The following is a 25,640-nucleotide window of genomic DNA, read 5'->3' as shown; positions in this document are numbered from 1 at the left end:
TTGGGTCCAATAATTGTGGCCAGATATGAGATTCTTGATAAAATCCAAGTCATACATCATGTTCAATTCAAAAATTTTAATGACCGAATTGACCCTATACCGGAACCCCCATCTTATCTGCAAGTTGCAGATCTTTTAGGGTCCACATGGGACCAAACTGAATTTAAAAAGAAAGAATTTAAAATTCTGGGCCCACGCTCGTGATGTTGACTTTGACTACAGCTTCTACCCCCTCGAATTATTCACGAGGAAATTGCAAAAACGTAATCTCGAAGACAATTTGAAAGTTACTTGACCCTATTTTCAGTATATGATAAGACTAAGAAAAGTTGAATAACATTCAAGTCTATTGAAGGATGCTGAATTTAAGGATGGTGCCAAGACTAAGAAAAGTTGAATAACATTCAAGTCTATTGAAGGATGCTGAATTTAAGGATGGTGCCAAACTTGTTAATTTTCAGGTAATGATTGCTGAGGTGGACAGCTAGGTTGGCCCAAGCTGATCATTAATAATATTCACAAGAAAAAAAAAATTAAAACTGATCAGTAGTTTGTAATAACACGATTAAGCAAAATTGGATCAGCCCACCATCTCCAATGTCTTCTCTATTATTTATTCAATTTTGTGCCTTTTTTTATTTTATTTTTTTGGCCCATCAATTTTGCGGAAGTGAATTTTGTGTTGGAGGAGGTTTGATCCCATAGGGGTGCTCGGAACTCAAAATAAGTTCTCAATTTTTGAAAGCCTGCTGGTTCTAGGGTAGACTCGGGAACCGTGCCTAACTTTACGCAACATAAGAACTATTATAGAAAAATATATCATGTCAATAATTTGCGGTACAATAATTAAGACATTGATGGATTTCCTAAATTTCTCAAGTTCAAAATCCATCTCTAACGTACGTATCCATTTTTTTTATAAACAAAGTAAAGATAAAAAAGACTACTAGATCAAAATCGGTTCTTCCTAAGAACCAAGGCCGGTTCCCCAAATTTTCATCTTGGAACCTACCCGATCTCCGTGTGAACCAATCTGGACCCAGTTAAATAAGGTAGGACATTTGTTAGTAATCTTGAAATTTTATAATAAGGAATGAAACATTTATTTTTCACAAGTACAAAAAGGCCAAATTTGTGTTTGCATCTACACTATTCCTTTTTGGTCATTTTGCTTTGAAGCTTTGTTCCGTAGCCCAAAACATCTTGGTCACGGGGACATTACAATGAGAGCATTTCTTGAAAGCATGGAAATGAAACAATGCCGCTTGCTTCTTTTTCAGCAAGAAACGATTGCTTCAGTGGAAATTTCTGCAGAACGAGTAGACAATGAACTCGCGACGACGTTGTTCGCTGTTTATATCGATCCATCTTTCTGATCGTGAAACTTTCAAGACCCGGATGTGCAACATTCGCTCCGACACTTTACTTGTGCGTAAAGCAACAGAAACTCAAACCCATGAAAGAAAAAGAGGAGCTAACATAATGCGACGACAAAGCGGCTCATTCGCGTCCATGGGTGTGCTAGTTATGGTGGAGGAAGAATGACAATGCAGAGAACAGCGTCCCGATGAATATCATGATTAGGACGATGATGACCAGGACGATGAGTGTGCTCTGCTTACTTGCTTGTTGATCAGTCTTCTGGTTGCACTTCGATGTCCTGCGCTTTTTCCTGTCGATGTACTCTTTCATCTGTACGCAGAGTTCTTCGTAGTGATAATCCTGTAAGATCAGACCCTTGCACAGATCGCCAAACAGTTGGAAAACCTTCGCGTCGCCGTCCAAGTGGTTTGATACTATGCGTTGTTCGCAGAACAGCTTCTCGTCCTTCTCCGAGGACATTAGTTTGTGAATGAGATTAGCATAAGAAGTCACGCATGGCGTGTCAACGCACCGACTTTGCTCGAGGGCGATTAGGTTCCTCAAAAGGATCACCGTGCTCGGATTGATTCTCAGAGCCGGGACATAGAGGACACCTTTGCTAAATTCGACGTCTAACACGCTTCTAGTCACCAATCTTTTGAACTTGATTCCGGCAACTTGAAGTTCGACTGCATGCTTATCCAGACCATTTCGTGTCGGTGCATCTTTCTTCGTGTAATTCGCTGGTATCAAACAGTTGTGGATTAAGTCGAGCAAATGATGAGCTTCTTCGTTGAGCTTTTCTCGGAGATATTCCTGTTCTCCGGGGATCATACTCTTGAAGAACCGAAAGGCAAGATCGTACAGGGAATGTGTGCACTGTTTCGGAATCGGCACGATCTGAAACAATCGCTGAAGAACGAACAGAGGAATCTGATTTTCCAGCAGCACCAGATCGCACCTCAAGTCATACAGCTTCCCCGGAGTGCAAAAGAGAGAATCATTCCTACGTCGGAGGCTCCGGTTCGAGCACTTGATGAAGAGTTCAAGGATAAAACAACCGTCGACAAGCATCATTTCAATGAAGTCGTTGCTGGAGAGGTTTATATCTCCTTCATAGGACCGACGCGCTCGGTGCTCCAACTCTCGGAGCGATTTCACACACTTGTCCAAGGTCAATCCTATGTCGGGGTTTCGGTTTAGGAGTGTAAATAAGTAGCGCCACTTGTGATCATCCATGGAAGTCAGTTTGCCTCGGTGATAAGGTCCGATAGAGACCAATTGCGGGAGGTAGTGCCTGCTATATTCCCCGCGCAGTCGCTCGGGCACTCTGCGGATATTGATTGAGGATGAAATGACCTCCATCTTTCCCTGAATGGAAGACACGATGTCATCTTCAGTATGAGAAATTTCGACCGAAACATGGTCTCGGGCCGCTGACTGTGCCTGCATTTTGATTAAGCTATTTGGATCATTCGCTGGAGGAGCTATTTCCACATGATCTTGATTTGAGCTCTATGTTCTTCTCAGCAAGTGACGTCTGAAGGACCCAATATACTCATTTGTTAGGATCGAACAAGGCATGTCAAATAAATCGATACATGCTGCCATTAAGTGGGAGAAATGAAAGCAGCTGGTTGCACTACATCCAAGTTCATGCGTCAGTTTAAGTACTTATGCCTTAAGCAGAGGTATAAAAGTTAATTAGCGAGGTTAGGTACTCTGGATTATGGTATACAGAAGAACTGGTTCAAATAGTTCCTTCAGATCATATCGGTTATCGAAACGGCTGCATAATCAAAAAATCTACTGAAGCCCCAACTACAATGCATGATGCAGCAAAATACCAAGACTACCGCAGTAGTTACAGTGAAGCCAAAAAAAACTGACATTCACCATTATGAAACTAATAGCAATAAAATCAATGAGACTAATTTCACGAGATGACGTCGAGTAGTTCATCAACATCATGGATAACATACAATGGCATGAGAGAGAACAGAAAATGCTTCACATGTTGGAGCTTGAAACTAGAAACCAAACCTCCGAACTGAAACTCAAAAGACACGATGCAATCACCTCAAATCAACTAAAGAAACAGTTGAATGCGCTTTGCTAAATAACCCACCAAACAACAATCTGATCTCATATGGTGGACATGTCATGTTATGCCCTAAATGAAATTCGAGGAATTGTTGTCCCTAAATAGCTTCAGGATAGCGGTAAAACCAAGGAGATTAATATGCAAGATAACCGTGAAAACTGTCCAAAGATGGGTAGGAATCAAAGGTAACTTGAGTAGATTGATTTAGACAAACAAGAAGGAACCTCTATTCCCTTCTGAATAGTTTCCAAGCAGCTAGAATGCAACTTTATTCAATTTAAAAGTACCCGATTACTTAGAGGAGAATTCAAGAACAAATGTGTTAATTTGTTAAAGCAAAGCATGTAGAAATGGGAACGGGATCTCACTTGAGTGAATGCAGTCATGAGAAATGAACAAATCCGGCGTGACATGTCTCAAGGCTGCAATGATACCATTACTGTACCACGGCTTGCTGTCAAAGTCAATAACATTTCACGGTCATCAGACAGAAATAAGTCACAGTTCTTTGCCTCTTTTCGGTAAGTGGGATGCTTCGTAAAGAAATGGGCCGGCTCAAATCGAACACACTTTGCCCCTTCAAATGATGAAACCAGCTTGCTATGTGAAACTGCTAGTTTTTGTAACCAAAACCCTTTCAAGAATCAACTTTTTTTATATTTATCTGGCAAGATTATTATTAGACCTTAAAAATCTGATTATTCTCTTCGAAAAGAGCGTTATTAGCATCCATTGTACTTTGCATCTTCACTAACGGCAACAGTGATGTTCGGTGGTGGCTCCATGGTGGTGAGAGAGGTGACTTTCAGAGCTTGTAGGTTTTGGACTGTTTTCTTGTGGTTCATGAGTATCTAGACTTCGTGGGGAAATATACGTTTGTGACCCATTAACTAGAAAGCAGTTTGGAGCAAAGAAGAGCTCGCATATATAAGTTTGGGCCGACCTTGGATGATAGAGTCTCTGAGTTGAACCAAAACTTATTAAGTTATAAGCAACTGAGCTAATCCATGTTCTTGATAATTCTTAACCAGAGTCAAGTTCCATCCGCTTTCGAGTTACTCCCTTCGCTCCATTGAAGAGCTTAAAGATATTAAAAGAAAAATACCTCCTTAGAAACTAAAATTGGAAAGCAGGTTCCGATAGATATTTTCCCCAGCAAGGAGGTAACATAAGAATTCCGTGGTTTCACACTCGTATCAACAAAGAACAAACAAACTTCATAGAATATAATGATAAAAATACAAGCAAAAAGATGCAGCAGCACAATTGTTCGTGTAATGCTGAACCTAACTCTGCATTCCCGCTCCCTCCACAAATCAAAGCTCCCTGTACTTTTTACTGAAAAGAGAAACTAATCCCTACCACAAATTATCCCCCACCCCGGAAAGAAACAAAAAGAGAAAGGAAAAGCGCTACAAATCCAAAAGATCCTGAAAACAACAATGCAAGTAATACACCTGTCGGAGAAGATAAAACAAGTCCCGAGGAATGTGGTCTGCCTCAGAAAACTTGTATCCTGGTTAGCAAAATCTCAGAGGAGCACATGTTAACAACACACGTCACCAGTTTGGCTAAAGCTTCATACTTCACGTTTGAGAATTACATCAAATATCAATATATTAGACTTGGGCCGATATAGTTCATCTGTGTCCACTTCTTCAATTTCCTGATAGAAAACAAACATAATGGGCCAATTGCGCAGTTGTATCTCGAATTGGAATAAAAAACAAGCAACTCTTGAACAGAGAAGTGAAATTACCTGCACCACATCTTCTCCCTTGATTACCCGTCCAAAGACAATAATCTTGTCATTCAAATCCGGTATGGGAGCAGTTGTGATGAAAAGCTCAAATTTCTTGCTGTCTTGCTTACTCTTTGAAGTACCAAGCATAAAAGCCTCATGCTTAGGACTGCACATTAAGAAGAGAAAAAAGTAAGTGATCATGTAAAATACAAAACAAAAGTTAAATAGACCTTACAGTGATGATTCACATCAATTCAAGGTACCTCGTCACGAGCTTGCCCCGAAGCTTTCCTCGGGAAGTCCAATCTTCTGCCGCTCCAAGACCTTGGAAATCCCCTCCTTGAATAACATAATGTTTAATCACGTGATGGAAAGGCATGCCTCTGAAGTGCCCTTTTTGACTGCAAAAATCCAAGCTCAGGCTGTTGGTGCGCATAATATGAGAGTGTACATTGAAAACATTGGCTAGAGTCAAACAATATTGCCTTTGTCATTCACTTCAGGAAGTAATTCTAATAATTTGAAAGTGAACTACATTTACCAAAGGATTCAAAATGAAGTTTCATCAAGTAATTATGTATTCAGCAATGGCACTGCACAAGGACTAAATAGTCATCCAATCACGGAGTGCAAAACCTATAGTATAAGAACGGTACGGATTCAGCAGCAAAAGCATAATATTTAGCCGCTGCTACTGAATCCACAGTTAGATGACTAATTCCACAAGAAACATTACTGGTTGAATTGACACATATCACACTCTGAACAAACTCAAGAGGTAGGAGAAAATAGAGAGATATTAAAGCACATAAACAAAAAATCAATCAAGATTAAACAGCCATCAAATCAGCTGATGAGCAATAATGCATTCATGGGGCTCTTCTTAAATCTAAGTTAAGCTGCAAAGACTTGAGTCTGTGATCTTGACCACTGAGCATGACTAAATATTCAGATACACACTCACCACAAGTCAAGGAATTTATCCACAATCTCAGGGGCACCATCCTTGAAAAGCTCCACAACGATATCACCTTTTGATGTATTCAAAATCTGCACAAAAAATAGGAAAAATTAATCAGAAAAAGAAAAGGATAATAAATCTTGCAATTTGCAGGAGGGACCACATAAGTTCAGCAATCTTGCAGAGTCGGGAATATTGCTTAAAGAGAGATACACATGTTTCAACGCCACTATTCTCAATATCAAATCCTTAGAACCACTAATTACAGTGAAGTAGAGTAACGCTCCACTCAGGGAAGGGGCCGCAACTAATCTTACCCTTTACACCAGGACAGGTTGACATCATGCAGGGCATATTGCAAACTCGACAAAACAAGACAGCCCCATGCTCAGGGAAACGCACGGACAGGTTCGAGAAGTCATTGCCCATCATATGTTGTTAAAGATCTCCACTTTATTAGCTTAATGAACATAACCGTATAAAAGTATCTGACATTTAGGCAATCTGAGTGTGAGACTCTCTCTCTCTCTGAGGCTTGAGATGGATACAATCTTACATATCTTCTTCTTCTTTTGAGATCTGTTCATATCTAGGAGTAGCTTATTGCATTGCTTGAACAACATATAATGTGTTTTCAATTATTTATAAACTTGACTAATAAACAACTGTTTGCCTCCACTCCATATTCCACAAATTACATATAATCGCAGAGTTCCTCATCATCTCACATAGAGTAATGTTTCTCTTCTGCATTAACATAACAAGGTTCAAGATTCATGAGTTTTGTACAGTATACACTGTTAAATTATCATAGTTACAGGGTAAGTAGGGCAGGACTTGTGCGTGATTTATTCCTGCGAAGTGGGCATGGGGCTTTAACAGAAGCTCCACGCATGCCCTACCAAGCATGGGGCAATTAGTGAGCCAGCTTCTTGAGGTGCAGGGCAGGAATGGACACAGTGATCCCCATCTCAACTCGCCCCATAGAGAAGTCATCCAGGTTGAGAAGCAGTAAGCCTCATCACGACAAGATGTGGAAAGCTTATCTCGTGTGATAATTCTTCCTCTCTATATGCCATGAGTCCTACGAGCATGTTCGTGCAAAGAATTACAAAAAAACTTACAGCATAACCAGGAAGATCGTACTTCTTCGAATCTACAGCAGCATCTGTGTCCTAAAATATAAAACCATAATAAATCAAACACATTTCATCATATCAATACGAAAGCGGCAAACTGAAAAGATAAATTCAAGATTTTTACTCATTAGAAAGTTGAAAAAAGATGATATTACCTCAAAATTTGCTAAGCCAGTGCCTGTCTGTTCCACAGACCTGAAAAACGATCACCAGTTTAACCTCAGTATTGGGCAATAAGTAACCTGTAGACAATATCATTTTAAGAAACTGAGTCATCAAAGGGAGGGGTATGGGGGAGTGTAGAATCCTACCTTCTTGACCAGTGCCTATACGTAACAAACAAGGAGAAAACGGCCAACCCAATGAATATGCAGTACAGAATCATCACAGGAACACTGACGCGAGAAGGGCCCTTCTTCTTTTTACTCTGAAGAAGTAGGGTTTGGGGTTTTATCCTCGCCATTTGATGCAAATTCCCACCGAACTCTTCACCCCAGCGCCAGTCGACAAAGACTGCGAGACAACAAATTGCCGCTAACTATATTGTAGGGAAACCAGCATAAACAAGTCCACAACACAGTACGCGATGGTGCCAAACTTTAGTTCATAGTTGTCCGGATTTCCACGAACCCAAGTACTAAATTTCGTAAGTTCAACATGAGAATTCAAAAACTCCACCTTCACTCAATATATATGCCATCGCAACAATTTATATCCATAGTGCCTATGCAAAGGCAACTATAACCATCCCACGTATCCCCAGAGTTTACGTCCTAATTATCCGTACACGACTCTACAAACAGAATCCGAGAGTTCGCCAAACCCACAACATCAATTCTGCGAAATTGTTCGCCTCTGATCGAGAAATCACTAAATCGAGAGAAACTTAAGAAAACAGTCCAACAAGCTAGTGCAGCCCCCTAACCTCCTCAGACTCACCGACTCCCCAGATCCAAACCAACCAAAAGCCGGCGCTACTAACAAACGGGAGCGGGCTAACGAGCAGCACGAGAGGCATCGATCCGCGACCCGGTCAACTAACGAAATTAGCCGGTTACAAAGCTCCCACACGAACTTCGATTCAGATCGGCGGGGAAAACTCGGGAACCGAGGACTTTCCCCCCGCCTCTACAAAGCAAATCGACTTCCGCGCAGTCAGGAGGCGACGCTGAATCACACAGAGCAAGGGAAGCGATCGCCGGAGGGGCGTACCTGAAGTCGTCGTCGGAGGAGGAGGAGGAGGAGGGAGGTGGCGGGCGCCGCCGCCGGCGGACCTTCGCTTTCAACGGAGGCCGGAGATGGAGAGGATCGGGCGGTGGATTCGATGGGAGCGAGGAGGGAATCGGAGATTAGGTGGTGGGGGGTGAGCGAGTGGTTTCTCGAAGAACAAGAGTCGCACTCCCCTTCTCCTTCCATTTCCCATTTCCGTTTTTCCTTTTTTTGGGCTGAGTTTTTTGGACAAAAAAAAAAAAATCCGGTGGACCCCCCCACTTTCCGATACTTTCGTCGCGCCGTCGCCGTCAGCTGGGGCTGCGCAACGGACAACGGACGGCTGCGATGGACTTTGATATTTCTCCTCACTTTTTTTTTTTTTTTTTTAACGAGACACGTGCTCTATAAGTCTTCAAACTTATCATAAAAGTATCATTAAATTCTTAAACTTTCAAGCGCAATCAAATCTTAAAATGCTGACTAATTATTTTAAGTGATACAAGCGATCACTCATTTACGTTCCGCGAAACAAACGGAGCCAATGTAACAAATACAATAGATTTCCAACCGAAGAATGCGACTGTATTCCAAGAAAACTATAGCAGTTGCGTAACCAACTGTAACTGTCTTAATGTCTCATTGTATCTGCGGTCTTTGCTCTTTAGTTGCAGCATTCAGATGCTCCAAGCCCCTTTTCCTTGCCGTCTACTTCATGCGGTGTCTCGAATGCTGCGAAGTTTCCTCGTAGCTTCTTTGAGAAATGCAAGGAACAGAGCTATTGCTCGTCACCGAACGAAAGCTGGTAAGAGTCCGAAATTGACTGCAGGCTGTTTCCGCAATCTCGGAGGGGAATGCTCATCGTCGGATCGGAACGGATAGAGCCCGACATTATTTGTAGACTGTCTCCATAATCTCGAAATCTAAAGGATTTACAACACGAATGCACATGAGTATCACACTGAAATTCACATCGGTAGAACTCTTGGAACCATAGAAGACAATGGAAGTTTTTAGGCATGTCCCCAAAGGTGAAAATGGTAAACGAAGATTGAGACGAAGAATTCTGACTTCACCTGAATCTCCAAGACCGGTCCTGTGTAATGTGCATAAATAAGATGTACACCCCTCCTAGTACTCAGCAACGATATCTGAAATGAAGAAAGTCAAATAAGGTGTTCAACTTCCACCCCAGCGCCTCTTGCGAGCTGGTCTTTCGTGCTTCGTTTCAGTCACTTCCTGCATCAAATTAACTTGGTGATCGGTTTTCACTTCGACTTCCTTTTTGTAAGTAAGGGGTTCCTTGAACCGCTCTTTTCTTCTTTCCATCTTTGCTAATGTCTCAAGAATCCGTGTTTCGTCAATTCCACTGATATCCTTATCCATCTCGGGACTTTTTTTAGGTCCTTGTTTTTCATTCTTCATGTTGCAAGTCACAGCTATTTCACCAGGAACATGATTCTTCTCCCAAGCAATATCAGTAATTGGCTCTTCCATCCCAATCTGACCCTCCTCAATTTCCGAATCTTCAATTTTTGCACTAACCGGCAACTTGTCAACCCATTTCTTAGCAGCCTGATGGCTCACAGAATTTGGCAAGCCGGATTCAGCTGCCTCTCTCCTCTGTGATGCATTTCTGTACCTCAAAGTCGGATCTGCCCCAGCTACTCTGAGATCCATGTTTTCGCTACTAACATGGTGCCTCAGATTTCTCTGTGTGTTGTATCTTCTGGAGGACTGCACCCCATATCACCATGAAGAAACACCATATGTTAAAAAAACGTCAGTAGATATAGCAAGCCATGTTAAAATAACAAGTGAATTATTTGAAAAGACAAATAAAAATTGAGTGTGGGACTCTTTCATAAGCTTGCATCAGAATGATTCTGCACAAAGTACTGAGTAAAATGATACAGACAGAATGGCCAGGCAAAATAACAAGCTAATTTCCAAAATATACAACCGGTATATATCAACTCTTCGCAAGAAAAACCTACAGGGATGCCAAAAATTTATAGCTGAATATCCTCCATAAATCATCTTCCAAATATTTTCCTGAGGTAGACATGTACTTTTGGATTACCTCAGCATATTGCAGGTCATGCATATGATGTGGAAACTGCTCGTGTACATAGATAAACAGGAGTTCATCATACCTCAGCAAGTCCATGCATTCCTAAGAACCAATTTTGCTTCTATATTCGATTGGCTAAGCTATTAAACTCAACCAGAAACTTGATTGCAAACTCATCTGCAGTCTTCCAGACTTCAAGTGAATTAGAAAATTACTACAGAGCCCTTTTTTCAAGATACCACCAATCTAATCACCAACTCTATTTTTTCTTCTAAATTATTCGTAAGCTGATGCAGCTGTTTTTGACTGAGGATATGTTATTGGGATTTCCTTCAGATTTTTCAATTAAGCACCTGTACAAGAAAATCTATTGGAACAAACCAAGGTGCTTATGCACGGTAGAATTTGAGAAGAGAAGACAAAGAACTTTGTATACGTGGTACAAGAAGGAGATGTCGAAAGCCGAAAGCCAAAATCTGAGACTAGTCAGCTCAACCAAGTAATGGTCTTAGATTCATAAAACAAACCGCTACTGAAGATGAAAAATTATCAGTTATACTATCTAGTTGCATAGAAGAAAAGACCGACAGAAATGAGTGCCAGCAACAAAATAAACTGGAAGTCTTGTCATGTAATTGCAAACAGGCCATTTGAGGAAGCATCTTGGATGATTCTCAAAGAGATTGTCCCATATAAGGATCATGCAGATCAGTCTACCGTCCTCACTTAAACTTAATAGGAGTCATTACACACAACAACTGCAAAAGGTTACATCCAGTGGCCAAGATATGTGATAGGATATGACATAGCTTATCCCATCTCGTGTTTGGTGATGTGCTCTGAACCGGATAAAAAACCATATAAGTCTGAGTTTAACCTTTATTGCCAGTCCGGCCTTGGAGATGGGAATATAGACCATATAGGATTCCCCCATTACAAAAATAAAAAATCTACTTAAAGAGACTGTGAGTACCGGGGGGAAGAGAGAGGGAGAGGTACCGCCACTATTGATGGTGAACATGACAAACGTGTCCCCATCATTGTTTGCCACGTAGATGGCTCTCTCTCTCTCTCGGGTGCGCTGGCAAAGTTGCTGCCCCTCAACTTTGACATCAATTGATTAAAAAAAAAAACTTTGACATTGATGCACATGCATTCTATCACTGTCAATATTGTCAAAGTTGATGGGCCTTAATTTTCTTACCATCAATGGAGGTCCAAATCATCCCACAGCCACCCAGTCAATTAGATGGGAGATACCTATATCCATTCTTACATCTTGTCATTCACCATCCTAATTAAAGATAGCCTAAGGGAAATAGTTGAGCCCATTACACATACTATATTAAGTTTCCTGACATTATGAATAAGCAAAGCACAATAAACTCATATATTGATAAAATTAAACATGAAAAAGCTATCTTTCTGTGTTTACAACTCCAAATCAGTTAACAACTGCCCTAAGGGAACTTTGTCAATTGTATATCTACATAAATATTAGACTGTTAACATTCAGTACTGCAAGATACAAATACTGCTGTCGTTGTGGACACCAGCTAATCGAGCAAGCATTAGAAATTGCTCGTAGGTTTCTATCTTTCCTATGAACAACCCCATAAGCAGACACTCGTCTACACGAAAGACAATTCAACATTAAAAGTTTCCACTACAGTAACAAAACTCGCAGAATAGTAGTTTGATGATAACGACTATACCAATTTATAAAACCAAGAATTAAAAATCTTCTCCAGTTCAACTATATCCGAGCAAAATACTAAAGTAAAAAATCAATACCTCTCATGCTGGCAATGAATAACAATAGTGAAAGGAGCTAAGAGCTAATTGAGGAACAAATGGAATGAGCCACACTCATGTCGCAAGAATCATATTCCTCATTCATTAGCTCAACCTATCTAATTCAGCATTTCGGACACAAAAGAGCAGGAAGAACAAATGATCACAAAATAAGAATGAATTATAAAAGGTGTCCCCGAAATTTGAAAGGAAATTTTCCAGCCTTGCTTTGTTACTCTAATCGAGCTCATCTAGCTCATTTAGCAGACCAGCTTTTCCTCTCAAACCATCCAAGGGACAGGGTTCAAGTCCCGTTGTGTGACTAGGGATGGGCAATGGGGGGCACGGGGCGAGGCAGCTTGTGTGGGGCAGCGGTGCCCTGCCCCACCGTGGTTAAAATTCCAACATATATTTTTTCCGTTAATCTTCTCTATTTATCCCTCTTTTGCCATTATTTTAAGTATCAATTTAACAAAAACTACAAATTAACATAGCAATTTCAGAGATTTATCACAACAACCCCCAATATAAAAGAGACAAATATTTTGAAATTGTAATTTGTTAATGATATAAGTATCTGAATCTATTATATCTATCAAAGTAAACAATAATAATATCATTATTGATAGTTTATAATTCAACGTATTATTTGTAATTACCATCTACATTAAATTAAACATACAAAATATAATTCTTATAGGCAGGGTGGGAAGAGGGAGACCTATTACCTACCCCGCCCCGTGACCACTAATATCCTAGCCACCCTTTCTTGCAGGGAAAATCCGCTCCATTAGGGTCGGTGCCCTGGGGGGAGGCGTGGCCCCACACCCATTCCTCTTTGTGACTGCTTTGAGTGTGGCATGAGGCTGTAACTTCCTATGGGCTTTCCTACCTAATGATAGCCAAAAAAACTTCCCTAGTAGAAGCAACCAAGTTATATTTAAACAAAGAAATGCCTGCACCAAAAACTCGGCTTTCGGATGGCCGACAAGGAAGTTTACAGGGAAACCCCGGAGCGCCCTTGAAAAAGGGAATGAAGTGAGAAAGACAAGGACTGCACTCGAAAAGGCTTATAAAAAAAATAGAAAATTTCAAACCATGAATACACATATTAGGGAAGTGTTATAAAGAACTACAAAGCCACCTCAACCGTTTTAAACACTTAGAGGTTAATATGTAGGGAAATCAAAAGAGAGAAGCAAGAAGCATGCAGTAAATATTTAAAACAAAGAAGAAGCCATTTTTTTTCAAGTTGAGATTATATACAAGGATAACAATACATACTTCTAACCTCAGTTTCCCTGACTTTACCTTTCCTTCCCTGACATACCAGTCAACTGGATTCCCAGACATTGACATGGTCTCATCATGCTTAGTCTTATGGCTAACAGGAAATCCTTTATTCAGAAAGAGAGCACTATTTCCTCTGCTTGACCTTGTGTACCAATTCCTCTCTTCTTTGATACCATTATCAACCATCCCACAATCTGCATCTTTATATTTAGGATTGACCCCTCTATTTATTGATCTTCCACAAAAGAATGACGCCTCTTCAGCATGTAATTGATCGTCTTGATGCTTCAGAAGGAATTTATCGTCATTCCTCCAAGGCAGTGATTTCTGGGATCCATGTTTTCTTCTCCCCATACATGCATGATCTCCAGAAAAAGTAATACCATCATCAGCGCCATCAATCTTATTATAAACATGAGACCGATGACTTTCTCCTCCTTCATCAGAATGGGATTGCCTCCAGAACCTCCTGTACAGTCCAAATAATCTGGAGTGATCCAGTTCATCCCTTGGTGACATGGTATCGTCCCATCTTCTTTTCTTGGATGCATAAGATTCTCCATACAGCTGGGAGGAGAGGTGCTCGTGATCTCTGTATTCCTGGCATTCATCTTCCAATTCCATGTGTGGATCATTATCATATAAGGGACTGCCTCTATGTCCACCTCTTCTCTCAAAGTTCTTCACTTCTCTCCAGTGAAGTAATTGTCTTCCAGAGTTATTCTCCAAACAACCCCCTTCCCATTCCGTGGAAGAGAGAGAGGTTCTACGGTTTTCAAGCATGAGCTCTTCCTTGGGCCTAGCAAGAAACCTACCATTATGATTGGTTCTCTTATTGCTCTGAAGATCTTCACTCTTCAGCCCCGATCGAGTGTCCTTTCCCTCAGCAGTGTCGATGGAATACCTTGAAACTAATTGGCTTAACTCTCTATGCAAGAAAGAATTCCTCTCCTCCATGCGTTTACATTTCACCTTATGATTACCATCCCTTTCGAGATCTTTACCATTTTCACTAAACCTGCCCCTGAAAAAGTTTTCCCCTTCACCTTGACTCCTTCTGAAATGTTGATCGAGCTCGTTTCTTGACATCTGCCGACCTCTACCCAACAACTTGTAAAAAGAATAGATGGGATTGTCATCAAACCTTTCACCACCATATACCCTTTCTCTAGAATATGGAACATGTTTTTCGTAAGAATGATCTATCACATCCTGTCTCCTATTCCATCTGCTATGATCAACCATCAAGTCATCCCAATCATTGATGGCCCTAGAGTCTGACAAGTTGGAAGCAACATCATCACTATCAGTGAAAGCATCCGGTTCACCATCATTTCCCACTTGAAAGTGAAATCTGCATCTCGGATTATTTGTACCATTGGTTGGCTTGGTCTTGACAGAAGCTTTGTCACAGGTACTTGAGTCCTGAAAGTCATTGCATGAGCCAAAGGACAGGCTTCTATGATAAACATCATCTTTTTTTCCAAGATCAACGGAAATGCTATCTTCAGATGCTTCAGATTCACTTTCAAAGCATAGTGAAGACAAACTAAGCTGAATCCGGTCCCCTAGAGATGGTTCAGTTTGAAATATGCATGGATCTGCCATAAATGAGGTGCCACAGACTCCTTGAGTAGCTTTTTTCATAGTTTCTTCAGCTACAGCTTTTCCTTCTGCATCTTGGATATGCACCCTTTGACTGTCACAGCCATCACCATCAGAGATCTTCCCGTCTCCAGAAGTCGATACATCAACAAGACTAGATGCATTTGTCAGCTCAAAGCACCTAATAAGGTCAAAGAGATTTTCCAGGGTTCCATAACTTGGACATTGTTTAGATTAATGGAAAAATTACTGACTAGCTCAACTAATTGAAAATATCTGAGGAAGTTAAACCTTACTGTACATTAGTACACATAGAAGCATATATGCAGTGCTCATGATTTGTTAACAGTGCTGATCCAAAATTAATGCTCTGCGTTTTTTTTTTTTTTTTTACACTCAGAGAATGTGATAGACTGTATTATGTTCCTCGCATCCACCAGCAGAAGTAAGTTCCAAATTGCTCTACCCAGCTTTACATTTCTTATATGATTTGAAAGGGACATATTCACTGACAGCTGTACAAAACAACACCGAGAGGCGCGTTCATTTATTCTTTGATCAGTGATACACAAGGCACAAAAGTCCAGGGTTATCAGTGAGATCAAGCTCACAGGCATAGGGGATTCAAAAGCGTGTTCCATTATGCTCTCTAAAAGCAGCTTCTTGAAAAATCGGATGTAGTCTCTCATACCTTGTTCCTTTAACTGACTGGTCGAACCTTCCAGCATTTTCTTCCAGACAATCTACAGATAGATCTTCATCCAAAGTATGAGACATCAATGCATCATTGTTGTAAGCTCTCTGAGACTGGAAAGTATTTCTACTATCATCTGCATGCGGTTCTTCACTTTCCAATGAGAACGTATTTTGCATGAAATTGAGCCCATTTTTGCTTGATGTAGAATAATCCTCGGGGGAATCCGGTAAAGCAATCTGCCTCAGAAATAAATTAATAAGGATTTGTCAAAGTTGCCACCAAGACTAAATGAAACTCTAGACACACCTCTATTACTACATCAGAATCATATGATCGTGGGCGCCTTAGCACCATAGATGGCCGTCTTTCACCAAGGCTTTCCGCAACCTCAATTGCTTTGCCTTTTTGCTGGAGAAATGCAGACATGACACAACATAGTCATTTACACTGAAACTTAGATGAAATCTACTTGATGGTAATTAAATGGAGATCAGGTCAAATAAACTATACACACCATTGTCAACAGGCTTTCTCTATCAAGAGATTCTGCAGTCGAGGGTGCATGTGTCCTTCCTGATGCAACTTGACGAACTCCATCAGCTATACCTTTTTGAACTAACTCCTCCTGTTCATAAACCTGTAGCCATAACAATTGATAAGAATATTTTCATAAGGTTTAATTACACTTTGTAGCCTTTTCATGTCTGTTTCATTTTTCCCAATTTATTATCACAATGCACCTCAAATATTACCATAAACATTTTTACATAGAGAAATTGTGCCCCCCCCCCAATAACTAGAAAAAAAAACACTCATTTAGAGGCTAAATGGTCATTTTGGAATTGCAGTCACTCTTAATTGATATTTGGTCTTTGCTTTGATTTTGGCAATTTTCTTTGAATAAAAAGCAAGTAAGTTTGAAGGCTACAGAAGTAGCAAGTCAATATGAGGATACATGAGAACAAATCAATAACATGAGGTCCTATGACAAATTTTGGTAATTTTGCTGTTAGTTTCAGAAAAATTTGAAATGATTTTGTTAGATGTAACTTTGGGGAAAATGAAAAAGTAGGGGCCACGAGGCAAACCATTTTTATACAGTAACACTAGTCCTAAAAGAGTTGAATATTCCATCAGTGAGATTTGTAGGAAGGCATCATAGAAACCAATCAGATTTAGTACCTGATTGAGGCTTGAAGACTCGTAAGTGGGGATCCTAGACTGCAAAGAGCTCTGCTGCCTTACTTGCTCCTGCAGTAAGTTTCAGATTATTACTCTATCTGAATGAATCATACTTAAAGAGGAGAGTTAAAAGTACTGCTTTAAGAAGGTCTGACATCAGCACAATGCACTGAACCGCAGGCCATATAATTACCAGAGAGCTACAGTATTGTTTCCAGCTTTCCTCATCAAGACCGAAGTTGAAATAATCAGTTATATCCACTCCAGGATACCTCCACGGCTTCTCCTTGAGTGCATCAATATTTACATCAAGTATGTTCCTGGAAATATGAAAGCAGCTGCATAATAGAAGCACACTTGACCATACTCTGACTAGTCCTCTAATTCCTCAAGTATGATCGTCAGGAAAAGAATTCAGACATATAGTAGAAGCATCTTTAGTTAAGATAATGCTGTTCTGCAGACTCCTCCAGGGACAAAACACATACAGAATGAAGCCAACTGACAGTATGCATCCACTTGTAATCAACATTGCCCAATCAAAACACATTTAAGGGGGGGAAAAGCACAGCGATTGGGAATAAACTGTAACAGCATCTACTGACCTATACCAGGGAAGAGAAAAACTACGTCCTTTTTGAGGTACTGCTAAATTAGATGGAGCACAAGCATGGACAATGCAACTAACTTCCTTATGATCCCGGTCCTCATTTTTCTCGAAATCACCTCTTGTTGACATGGATAATGCCATTATGCCCCCAGATGTGTTAGCTCTTAAACAGTTTGCACGTGCATATCCAGTCCCGCAAGGTCCTCTAAACTGCAACACGGCAACCCAACAAGAGAGTAGACTTTGTTGAACATGCTAGCCATAAAATTTACCAGATCAAGAACTATTCTACCAAAGGAGTACTAAAGTAAACATTATAATTTATTCATCCAAGAGTAAAGATTACATCATGAGCCCATATAATAAATTTCATTAGTGCCAAAGAGAGCAGAAGAAAAGTTCATCTAACCAATGGTAGCTGTAAAAGAGCAGGGGCAGAATGACAGAGATGCTCATTCGGAAGGCTAAAATCCATGTGGCAGCAGTTAATGTTCTGGCATCGGATAGAAACATGATTAGAGGCTAAAAACAAGCAGATATGACCGCGATCTTGAGCAGGTTATCATGGACAGAGAAAAAACAAAATCGAAGAGAGAAAAAATGGAAGATGGCAAAAGACTCTCACTACTTCTCCCTTTCGTCCTTTTGACTCCTCTTATCATGAATCCTTATGAGCAAACTATGAATTCCTAAACAACTGCGACTTTTCGTACTTTAATTTAGTAAAAAGCATCTTCAACTCCATTCACTGGAACCAGTAAAAAGTGGAAAGCACTGTCTACTATGATAGATCCCAAAACAAAACAAGATTCACAAACTATCCATAATTTCATAGCTGAAGAACCAACAAAACTTGGTGAATTAAGGCAGAATTTACAGACACCACCCAAAAGCAACAACTACCAACTAACAACCTACAAAATATGTGAAACACTACTTCATGAATTATAACCAATGGGCAATGACTACCTTCAATTGCTTAAATCCAATTCCTCTTTCACTGGGTGGGCCGTTGCAATCCCGCCCTCCATTCATTAACTGATCACTCCACCTTTTGCTCATCCCTAAACCATTCTCGGCGGCGACACCATTGACATCACCGCCCGCATCATCACCGAACCCGCCTCTGCTCCTCGCGCTCCGCATGCTCAAACCCGCGAGTGCCCGGCAATCCTCATCGTTTACAACAATATTCAGATCATCCTCGCTGTCACTCCCGTTACCCCGCTCCTCCTCCTCCTCGCGCCTGCCGCCATCTTCTCTAACATCACTCGCCTCAAACCGTCTCGACTCGTAACCACTTTCCAACTCCGACCCAATACCTCCACGAGCGTTCCGAGCTTCGCCGCCATCTTCACTCGATTGCTCTCCGCCCACGGGTCGAACCCGCGGAACACGGCGGTCGAGCAGGCCGCCGACGGTCTCGCTCGCTCCGAACTCAACGTCTTCGACGTACAAAGCTCCGAAACCATCGTCGACGTCCTCCATTGCCGCTGCAGACGCGCCGACGCAGCGCGCTATACAGAGCAGCACGAGCTCGCGCGCTGCGATCAACGCGAAACCGGCGCGGGGTCGAGGAGAAGGTAACTGAGAGCTCGAAGCATGGCGAGCGTCAGAGCTCGTCGTGAACAGCTCCAAAACCCTGCAAAACGACGACGCAGGCTAGTCCTTAAGGCTTAAACCCTATCACGGACCATTTCCTACCTTTATTTAAAAAAAAATTCATTTTAATTATTAAAGATAGTGCAGTTAATATTTTCAAAAAATGATACAAATGTGATCTCTGAACTTTTAATATATACAACGCAGTCCTTTCACTTTAGCTAAATATATTGTGATCCATGAACTTCCGGTACATATTCAATTTAGTTTCCGAACTACATGAAAATATTCAATATTGTTCATCGACCTGAACTAATGGGTCCATACAGTCGAAAGACTGGATTGAACATTTACGAAAAGTTTAGGAACCACATTTAACGTATTAAAAGTTCAGGGACCACGTTGCATATGGTAATAAAGTTCGGGGACCACGTTAAATAAATTAAAAGTTCATGGACCACGTCGACATTTGATCAAAATTCATGGATTATTTGTGTAATTATCATTTAATGTATAGACGAAGGAATCCATAAATTAAATAAAATTGTCTACTTTCTTCATTGATATTCTCAATTTGTCATAAATTCATACTAAATATATATATTTTAAATTCTCTTAGTTAATTTACTGCTAAATCAATAACATTTCTTGAAGAATATGGAAAAATCAATGAATTGAAGTAAGAGCATCCATAATTATGCACATCGTATTAAAAAAAAGTGGGGAAATAAAATTAGGACAAAATTGATATATATGTCCATGCAAAAAATACTATCAATTTGCCTAAACCTCCATGAAGAATATGAGAAATAATCCTACAGAAATAAGCTTGAATAATTAAAAAAAATGAAAAAAAAAAAAAAAGAAGGTGAAGGGAGATCATCTTCCACTAGGATTCACTAGCTGCGAGAACACTGCATTCGGATTTGAATCATGTTGGATCTCTCCTCCGCTCACGGCCGTCCCTTCATCTGTACCAAACATGGATCTCGGCACGTCATGGCCCTCGCGTTCCGCCGCGAGGTCGGCCGCGGCGTCGGGATTCTCCTGCAGCTGCAGCGCGAACTCGAGGTTCCACAGCACGTCGCCCATGGACGGCCGGTCGAGCCCGCGGTCGGCCAGGCACTTCTCGGCCGTCTCGGCGAACTTCCGGTAGCACTCCGAGCTGACCTGACCCTTGATGTGCGGGTCGATGATGTGCTCCAGGGTCCCCTTCCTGTGGCAGTGCCGAGCCCAGTCGGCGAGGCTGACTTGCTCCTTGGGCAAGCTCGGGTTGAGTGCGGGCCGGCCGCACAGGGCCTCGAAGAGGACCACCCCGAAGGAGTAGACGTCGGATTTCTCGGTGAGCTGCTGTCGCCTGAAGTACTCCGGGTCCAGGTACCCGAAGCTGCCCTTCACGACGGTGCTGACGTGCGTCTGGTTGAGGTTCGGCCCGGTCTTGGATAGCCCGAAGTCGGAGACTTTCGCCACCCACCTCTCGTCGAGCAAGATGTTGGTCGTCTTCACGTCGCGGTGGATGATCGTGTACTTCGCTCCGGTGTGCAAGTAGTGCAGCCCGCGGGCGGCGCCGATGCAGATCTCCAACCTCTGCTTCCATGATAATGGAGGATTGTTGCCCTTGTACATGTGTTCCCTGAGAGTGCCGTTGGCCATGTAATCGTACACCAGGATCATCTCGCCGTCTTCTTCGCAGAACCCGATCAGAGACACCAGATGCTTGTGCCTCAGCTTGGAGAGCATCTCGATCTCGGTCTGGAACTCGTGAACTCCTTGTTCTGAAGAAGGGTTCGATCGCTTGATGGCGACCGCGGTCGACCCTCCGTCGATCATGCCCTTGTACACCTTCCCGAATCCTCCCACCCCGATGACCTGCGACTCGTCGAAGTTTTTGGTAGCGTGTTTGATCTCGAACAGCGAAAAGTGTCGGCACAGGCCTCCCGCGAGCGACGAGAGGTGGCTGCTGGCGCCGCTGCTCTTGCCAGAAATTGTCGATTTGCTCGTTGTCGTCGTCGTCGACGCACGTGAACTTCCGTAGAGCGGTAGCCATTTACCGACCCTAGATTCCGTTCCGTTGGCCTCGTTCCTCCGGTGCCGCACGAAAAGGCATACCGAAACAACTATAGCGAATCCTAAAACCCCTCCGGCGATCCCGCCAATCACTTGGCCGGTGCTCGAAGGACCCGAAGGAGAGAATTTCTTGGCCGCCTCGGCCTCGGCATGGACAAGCATTTGCGACGGAACTGGGTTAGGACCGGCCAAATTCCCGTTGCTATCATTCATCTTGAAGATTTCAAGTCCATTGAGGATCGCATCATAGTACTCGGGTTTCATCGAAACGCTGGGATGCAAAGCCACCCACAGCTGCTCGTCGCCGGCGCCGTTGCTAACGTAAGTCGCGAAATCTTTATAAACCGGTGCTCCCTCCGAACCGGACCACGCGATAACATCAGCAGACGCCTGCGCCGTCTGGTTGTTCACAAAGATATCAAACACCCGCTGGTTAACTTTACCGAGGAGGAAATCCAAGAAATGAAACCTGACGATATAGGTGAAATTCACATCGATCTGGAAAACCCAGGTGAGGTTATAGTTCTGATTAACCTTAGGATCCGGACCCATCGTCCTCGCCGTGCTATACACGTCTAACGGCGCAATATATTCCGGAACATCCGGAGAATATTGAACTCTCACATTCTTGTCCGCCGCGGACGTGACGCCAGCTGCGGCGCCGAATAAGTAGGGGGTGTCGTCGTACCATGTCCTGGTGAGGCCGGAATCATTGGTTGGCGGAATGTATTGTCCACCCACATTAAGCCTATACAACGTCTGCAAAGAAGATCCATCCACGGGGACGGCCTGATCGCTGAATCCGACCATCGTCGCCTGCTCGAACATGTCGGGCATCCGAATGATCTCGATGCCATTGACGAATGCGTAGGCCCCGTCGTGTGCTGTGGAAGGCGTGAAAGTGATGTTGAGGTCGCCAGATCCAACTGGCGTGAGCGAGAACTCTCTGATGATATATGCCTGCGTGAGCGCCTGGGCGGTGATCGAGGCGCTGAAATTGTTCATGAGTGCGAACTCATTCGCGGTGACTGCGAAATAGGCGTTGGATGGATCGAGGTCGCTATAAGCAGAAGGGTAAAAATGGAGCCGGAACCATAGCCGAGTTCTCGACGGAACGGAGAATTTGTAGGAGGATTGAGCGGTGAACACTCTGGCAGACATGTATGGGACCGTGGAAGGCAGAGAAGGGTCCTGGAATTGGGCGGCGGCGGGCACCGAATTGGCCGGCGAGGCGAGGAACTTGGAATCCGGCCACCATACTCGGCCATCCGAATCGGTTCCTCGGCTCGAGGATCCGCATGCGATCACATATGACTCGGAATCGACACCGGAACTTTTCCCTAGAACACGAATGATGCTCGATGCGAGGCAAATGCATACCAGATGGAACCGGAGATGGGAACGGAGCTCGTCTTTCATGTCTACGAGACATTACCAACAGAAATCGGAGGAAAAAGGCTAAGGAACAGAGGATGAAGAGGTCATCAATCCTCCACGAAAAAGAACAAATCTGGGATTCGTCGAATGTTACTTTTTTTCTGAGGTGGGGATTGTGGTTTGATTGGAACAGAATGAAAGAGAAAAATTTAATTACGCATTAATTTTGTGTTTAAGGACATGTTAATCCGGTTGGGAGCGTTTCTTTTGGGTTTCTAATCCCTCCTACATACGCCACGTCACACTATGCATAAATAAGTCAACGCGGATTAACTCATTAATTACAATTATTAGGGAATAGAGAAGCATTACCACATGCAGCAATAGAATTCGTCCGCTGCACATAACTTCTTTTGACATTTATGAATCTGTCCCTCAATGTCGCTACGATCTTGGACAAATTTTAGACTGCATATACGGATTCACGCACTAAATTAGTCACGGGACCGGTGGCTCCCAGGCCGGGAACCTCAAGGGTCTAGACCCGACTGCCCGAAGCTTCAGGCTCGAGGGTCTCTAGACTCTAGACCCGACACTGCCCGAAGCCTCGGGCTCGCGCATCCACGCAAGATCCGAGTCTCTGGTGCTTAGATAGCCAAGCTCGAGAACCCGAGGATCCTCGCCACCTGACCCAGGACCCAAGACCCCACCTCATATCAGCGCCCCCTGCAGTCAACCGATCCCGAGTTTGGGCATTCGGTAATCAGACAGAGATAACAGCCACCTTCTCCTTTCAGTAAACAGACCATTTGGTTATCAGACAGAGATAACAGCCACAGCACTCCACGGCAAAGACTAATACAAAAGCTCATACTAGAGCACCCAAGGTGTTGGATGACTGAGATGAGCGATCCTGGCGTGGTCACAGGTTCTAAAACCCAGGTCGCACGACCAGTGCATCTTCGATACTCGAGCCTCGCCACGAAATAAGAATCTAAACTGGATAAGCAGTATATTATAATCAAGAGGGAATCCGAAATGGACGAATTGCAGGGAAAAATTTAACCCCATGTCCCAAAAACATCTCATTAGGGCAAACAAAACTTTCAAGGGAATCCAGCAGCAAACAAGAAAGAAAAACAAGAACTTCTAACTATGGACTACAGAGACCGCATGCTTGCGCCTATATCCACGACACACACGTTTGTAAGCAAAAATTGCCATCTGCATTCTTAATCAAAGAGACTGAAGCCCATATCCTGCAGCAAAGCAAATGTCCAAGTTTAGGTTAAATCAAATGGCAACCGAAAGACCAAATCATCTGCACAAAACAAACTCCGAAAGAACCAGAGAGATGAACAATAGTGCTTACATCGTCAGACTCTTCCTTCTCCTCGACTTTCTCCTCCTTCTTTGCCTCGGCAGCTGGGGCAGCACCGCCAGCAGCGCCGCCTGATGGAGCTGCAGCAACGGCCATGCCGCCACCGCCACCTCCAGAGGGCACGGAGGCCAACTTTTCCCTTCCGGCGGCAATCAGCTCAGTGATGTCCTTTCCCTTGACTTCGGACAAGAGCAACTCTATCCTATTGTCATCAGCCTCAGCTCCAACTGTCAAAAATTCACAAGGCAATCCTTCAGTACAACAGCAAATGTTGCTCCCCCAAAAGGGCCACAAATCTGGAAAGATCTTAGAAACAACATTGTACACCGAAGATTCCCGCATCCCATAAAACTAAATTAGGCTTCGTTTGTTTTGCGGAAAATGAATGATTTAGAAAACATCTTCCAAAAAAATGATCGCTTGTATCGCTTGAAACAATTAGCCAATGAAAAGCATTTCCATTATCGACAATAATATACGTCTAAACAATTTCATAAACGATGAAGATATTTTTCGTTCAATCATTTTTGTAAATGATTCAGATGATCATTTTTTGGAAAATGTATTCCAAATCATCCGTTTTCCGCGAAACAAACGCACCCTTTACAGTCTGAAATTTCTATTTTGTTCCTGATACACCAAAGTCTACTAACTCTACAGGGCGATGACCGGCAACCGATTCTATGAGCAGGTCCAACAAACACCGAGCAACACTGCAAATCAAGCATTGAACATCTTTTGCCTACGCAAAACTACTGCAGACTAATCTACCAACTCCCCGGCATTACTGTGATCCACATGAACGCGACAATCAGATAGCGGAGGATCTTATCACCACGGCCAAAAATGAACAAGCTGGTCACCGGAGCCTCTTGAAGAGCATTAAAAACCCACTACGACAGCAAATCCCGAGCACCCAGTGCTAAAATCCGTCACCAGATACGCATCAAGCAATCGCAACCTCCTCTTCATTAACTTCCACAATGAATAGGTAAAGATACAAATATACATGCAGAAAGATTCAAACTTTAACATGCGTTCGCTAACTTCGGTTCCTAAATTAATCGATGCAAGAAAACTTAAGACTACTAAACCTTGACTCCAGCTAGCGTCGTCGTCAAATGAGCGAAACATGGACTAAATCGAGAGACAGAGAGAAAGAGAGGACCCGATCCTAGGATGTCCTTCAAATCATCGGCGGAGGGGCACGTGTTGCCTCCCAGAACAGCCAGCAGGTACGCGGCGACAACCTTCATCTTCGCTCCGACAGAGCTTTGCTGGGGCACGAACGGATGAGCGAGATGCGACGGCAGGCGTAGCTTCGAGAGCTCTGGTTATGGCCGAACACGAAAGCGAGAAGGACAGCTCCGGGACCGAGTTTATATCTCTAGGGTTTTCGAGCGTGAGGGGAGCCTGATTCGATCGTGGCCGTTCATCCG

General features: G+C 42.8%; 4 protein-coding genes and 1 pseudogene across 5 annotated transcripts; all 5 read right to left on the bottom strand.

The window, feature by feature from the left end:
- Positions 1-1,320: 1,320 nt before the first annotated feature.
- LOC130139421 (UPF0481 protein At3g47200-like) lies at positions 1,321-3,367 on the bottom strand. The gene has a single exon (XM_056316367.1). The coding sequence runs from the start codon at positions 2,812-2,814 to the stop codon at positions 1,522-1,524; it is 1,293 nt and encodes a 430-aa protein (XP_056172342.1). The 5' UTR covers positions 2,815-3,367; the 3' UTR covers positions 1,321-1,521.
- Positions 3,368-4,667: 1,300 nt separating this feature from the next.
- Positions 4,668-8,745, bottom strand: LOC115677201 (peptidyl-prolyl cis-trans isomerase CYP21-4). Of its 2 annotated transcripts, XM_030600322.2 has the most exons (8): positions 8,523-8,744; positions 7,622-7,823; positions 7,466-7,505; positions 7,296-7,346; positions 6,175-6,260; positions 5,474-5,611; positions 5,226-5,376; positions 4,668-5,132 (listed from the first exon to the last, which is right to left on the bottom strand). In XM_030600322.2, exons 2-8 carry the CDS (start codon positions 7,771-7,773, stop codon positions 5,046-5,048), a joined length of 705 nt encoding a protein of 234 aa, XP_030456182.2. In that variant the 5' UTR covers positions 7,774-7,823; positions 8,523-8,744; the 3' UTR covers positions 4,668-5,045. The 2 variants fall into 2 exon arrangements, with proteins under 2 accessions (XP_030456182.2, XP_056172763.1); XM_056316788.1 differs by lacking the exon at positions 7,296-7,346 and having other exon boundaries at positions 8,523-8,745.
- Positions 8,746-9,708: 963 nt separating this feature from the next.
- LOC115677011 (FIP1[V]-like protein) lies at positions 9,709-19,285 on the bottom strand (annotated as a pseudogene).
- A 942-nt stretch (positions 19,286-20,227) lies between these two features.
- Positions 20,228-23,705, bottom strand: LOC115677010 (receptor-like protein kinase ANXUR1). The gene has a single exon (XM_030600061.2). It carries the CDS (start codon positions 22,860-22,862, stop codon positions 20,256-20,258), a length of 2,607 nt encoding a protein of 868 aa, XP_030455921.2. The 5' UTR covers positions 22,863-23,705; the 3' UTR covers positions 20,228-20,255.
- Positions 23,706-23,859: 154 nt separating this feature from the next.
- On the bottom strand, positions 23,860-25,570 carry LOC130139476 (60S acidic ribosomal protein P2-1-like). The gene is made up of 3 exons (XM_056316545.1): positions 25,370-25,570; positions 24,193-24,428; positions 23,860-24,079 (listed from the first exon to the last, which is right to left on the bottom strand). The coding sequence occupies exons 1-3, from the start codon at positions 25,455-25,457 to the stop codon at positions 24,053-24,055; spliced, it is 351 nt and encodes a 116-aa protein (XP_056172520.1). The 5' UTR covers positions 25,458-25,570; the 3' UTR covers positions 23,860-24,052.
- Positions 25,571-25,640: the final 70 nt, after the last annotated feature.

The sequence above is a fragment of the Syzygium oleosum genome, unplaced genomic scaffold (assembly GCF_021117445.2).
Source record: "Syzygium oleosum isolate NSW1041296 unplaced genomic scaffold, Sole_v2.1 Sole_v2.12, whole genome shotgun sequence".
NCBI classification, from domain to species: domain Eukaryota; kingdom Viridiplantae; phylum Streptophyta; class Magnoliopsida; order Myrtales; family Myrtaceae; genus Syzygium; species Syzygium oleosum.
Note: the sequence above shows the minus strand (reverse complement) of the source record. Positions and strands in the feature narration are given on the sequence as shown.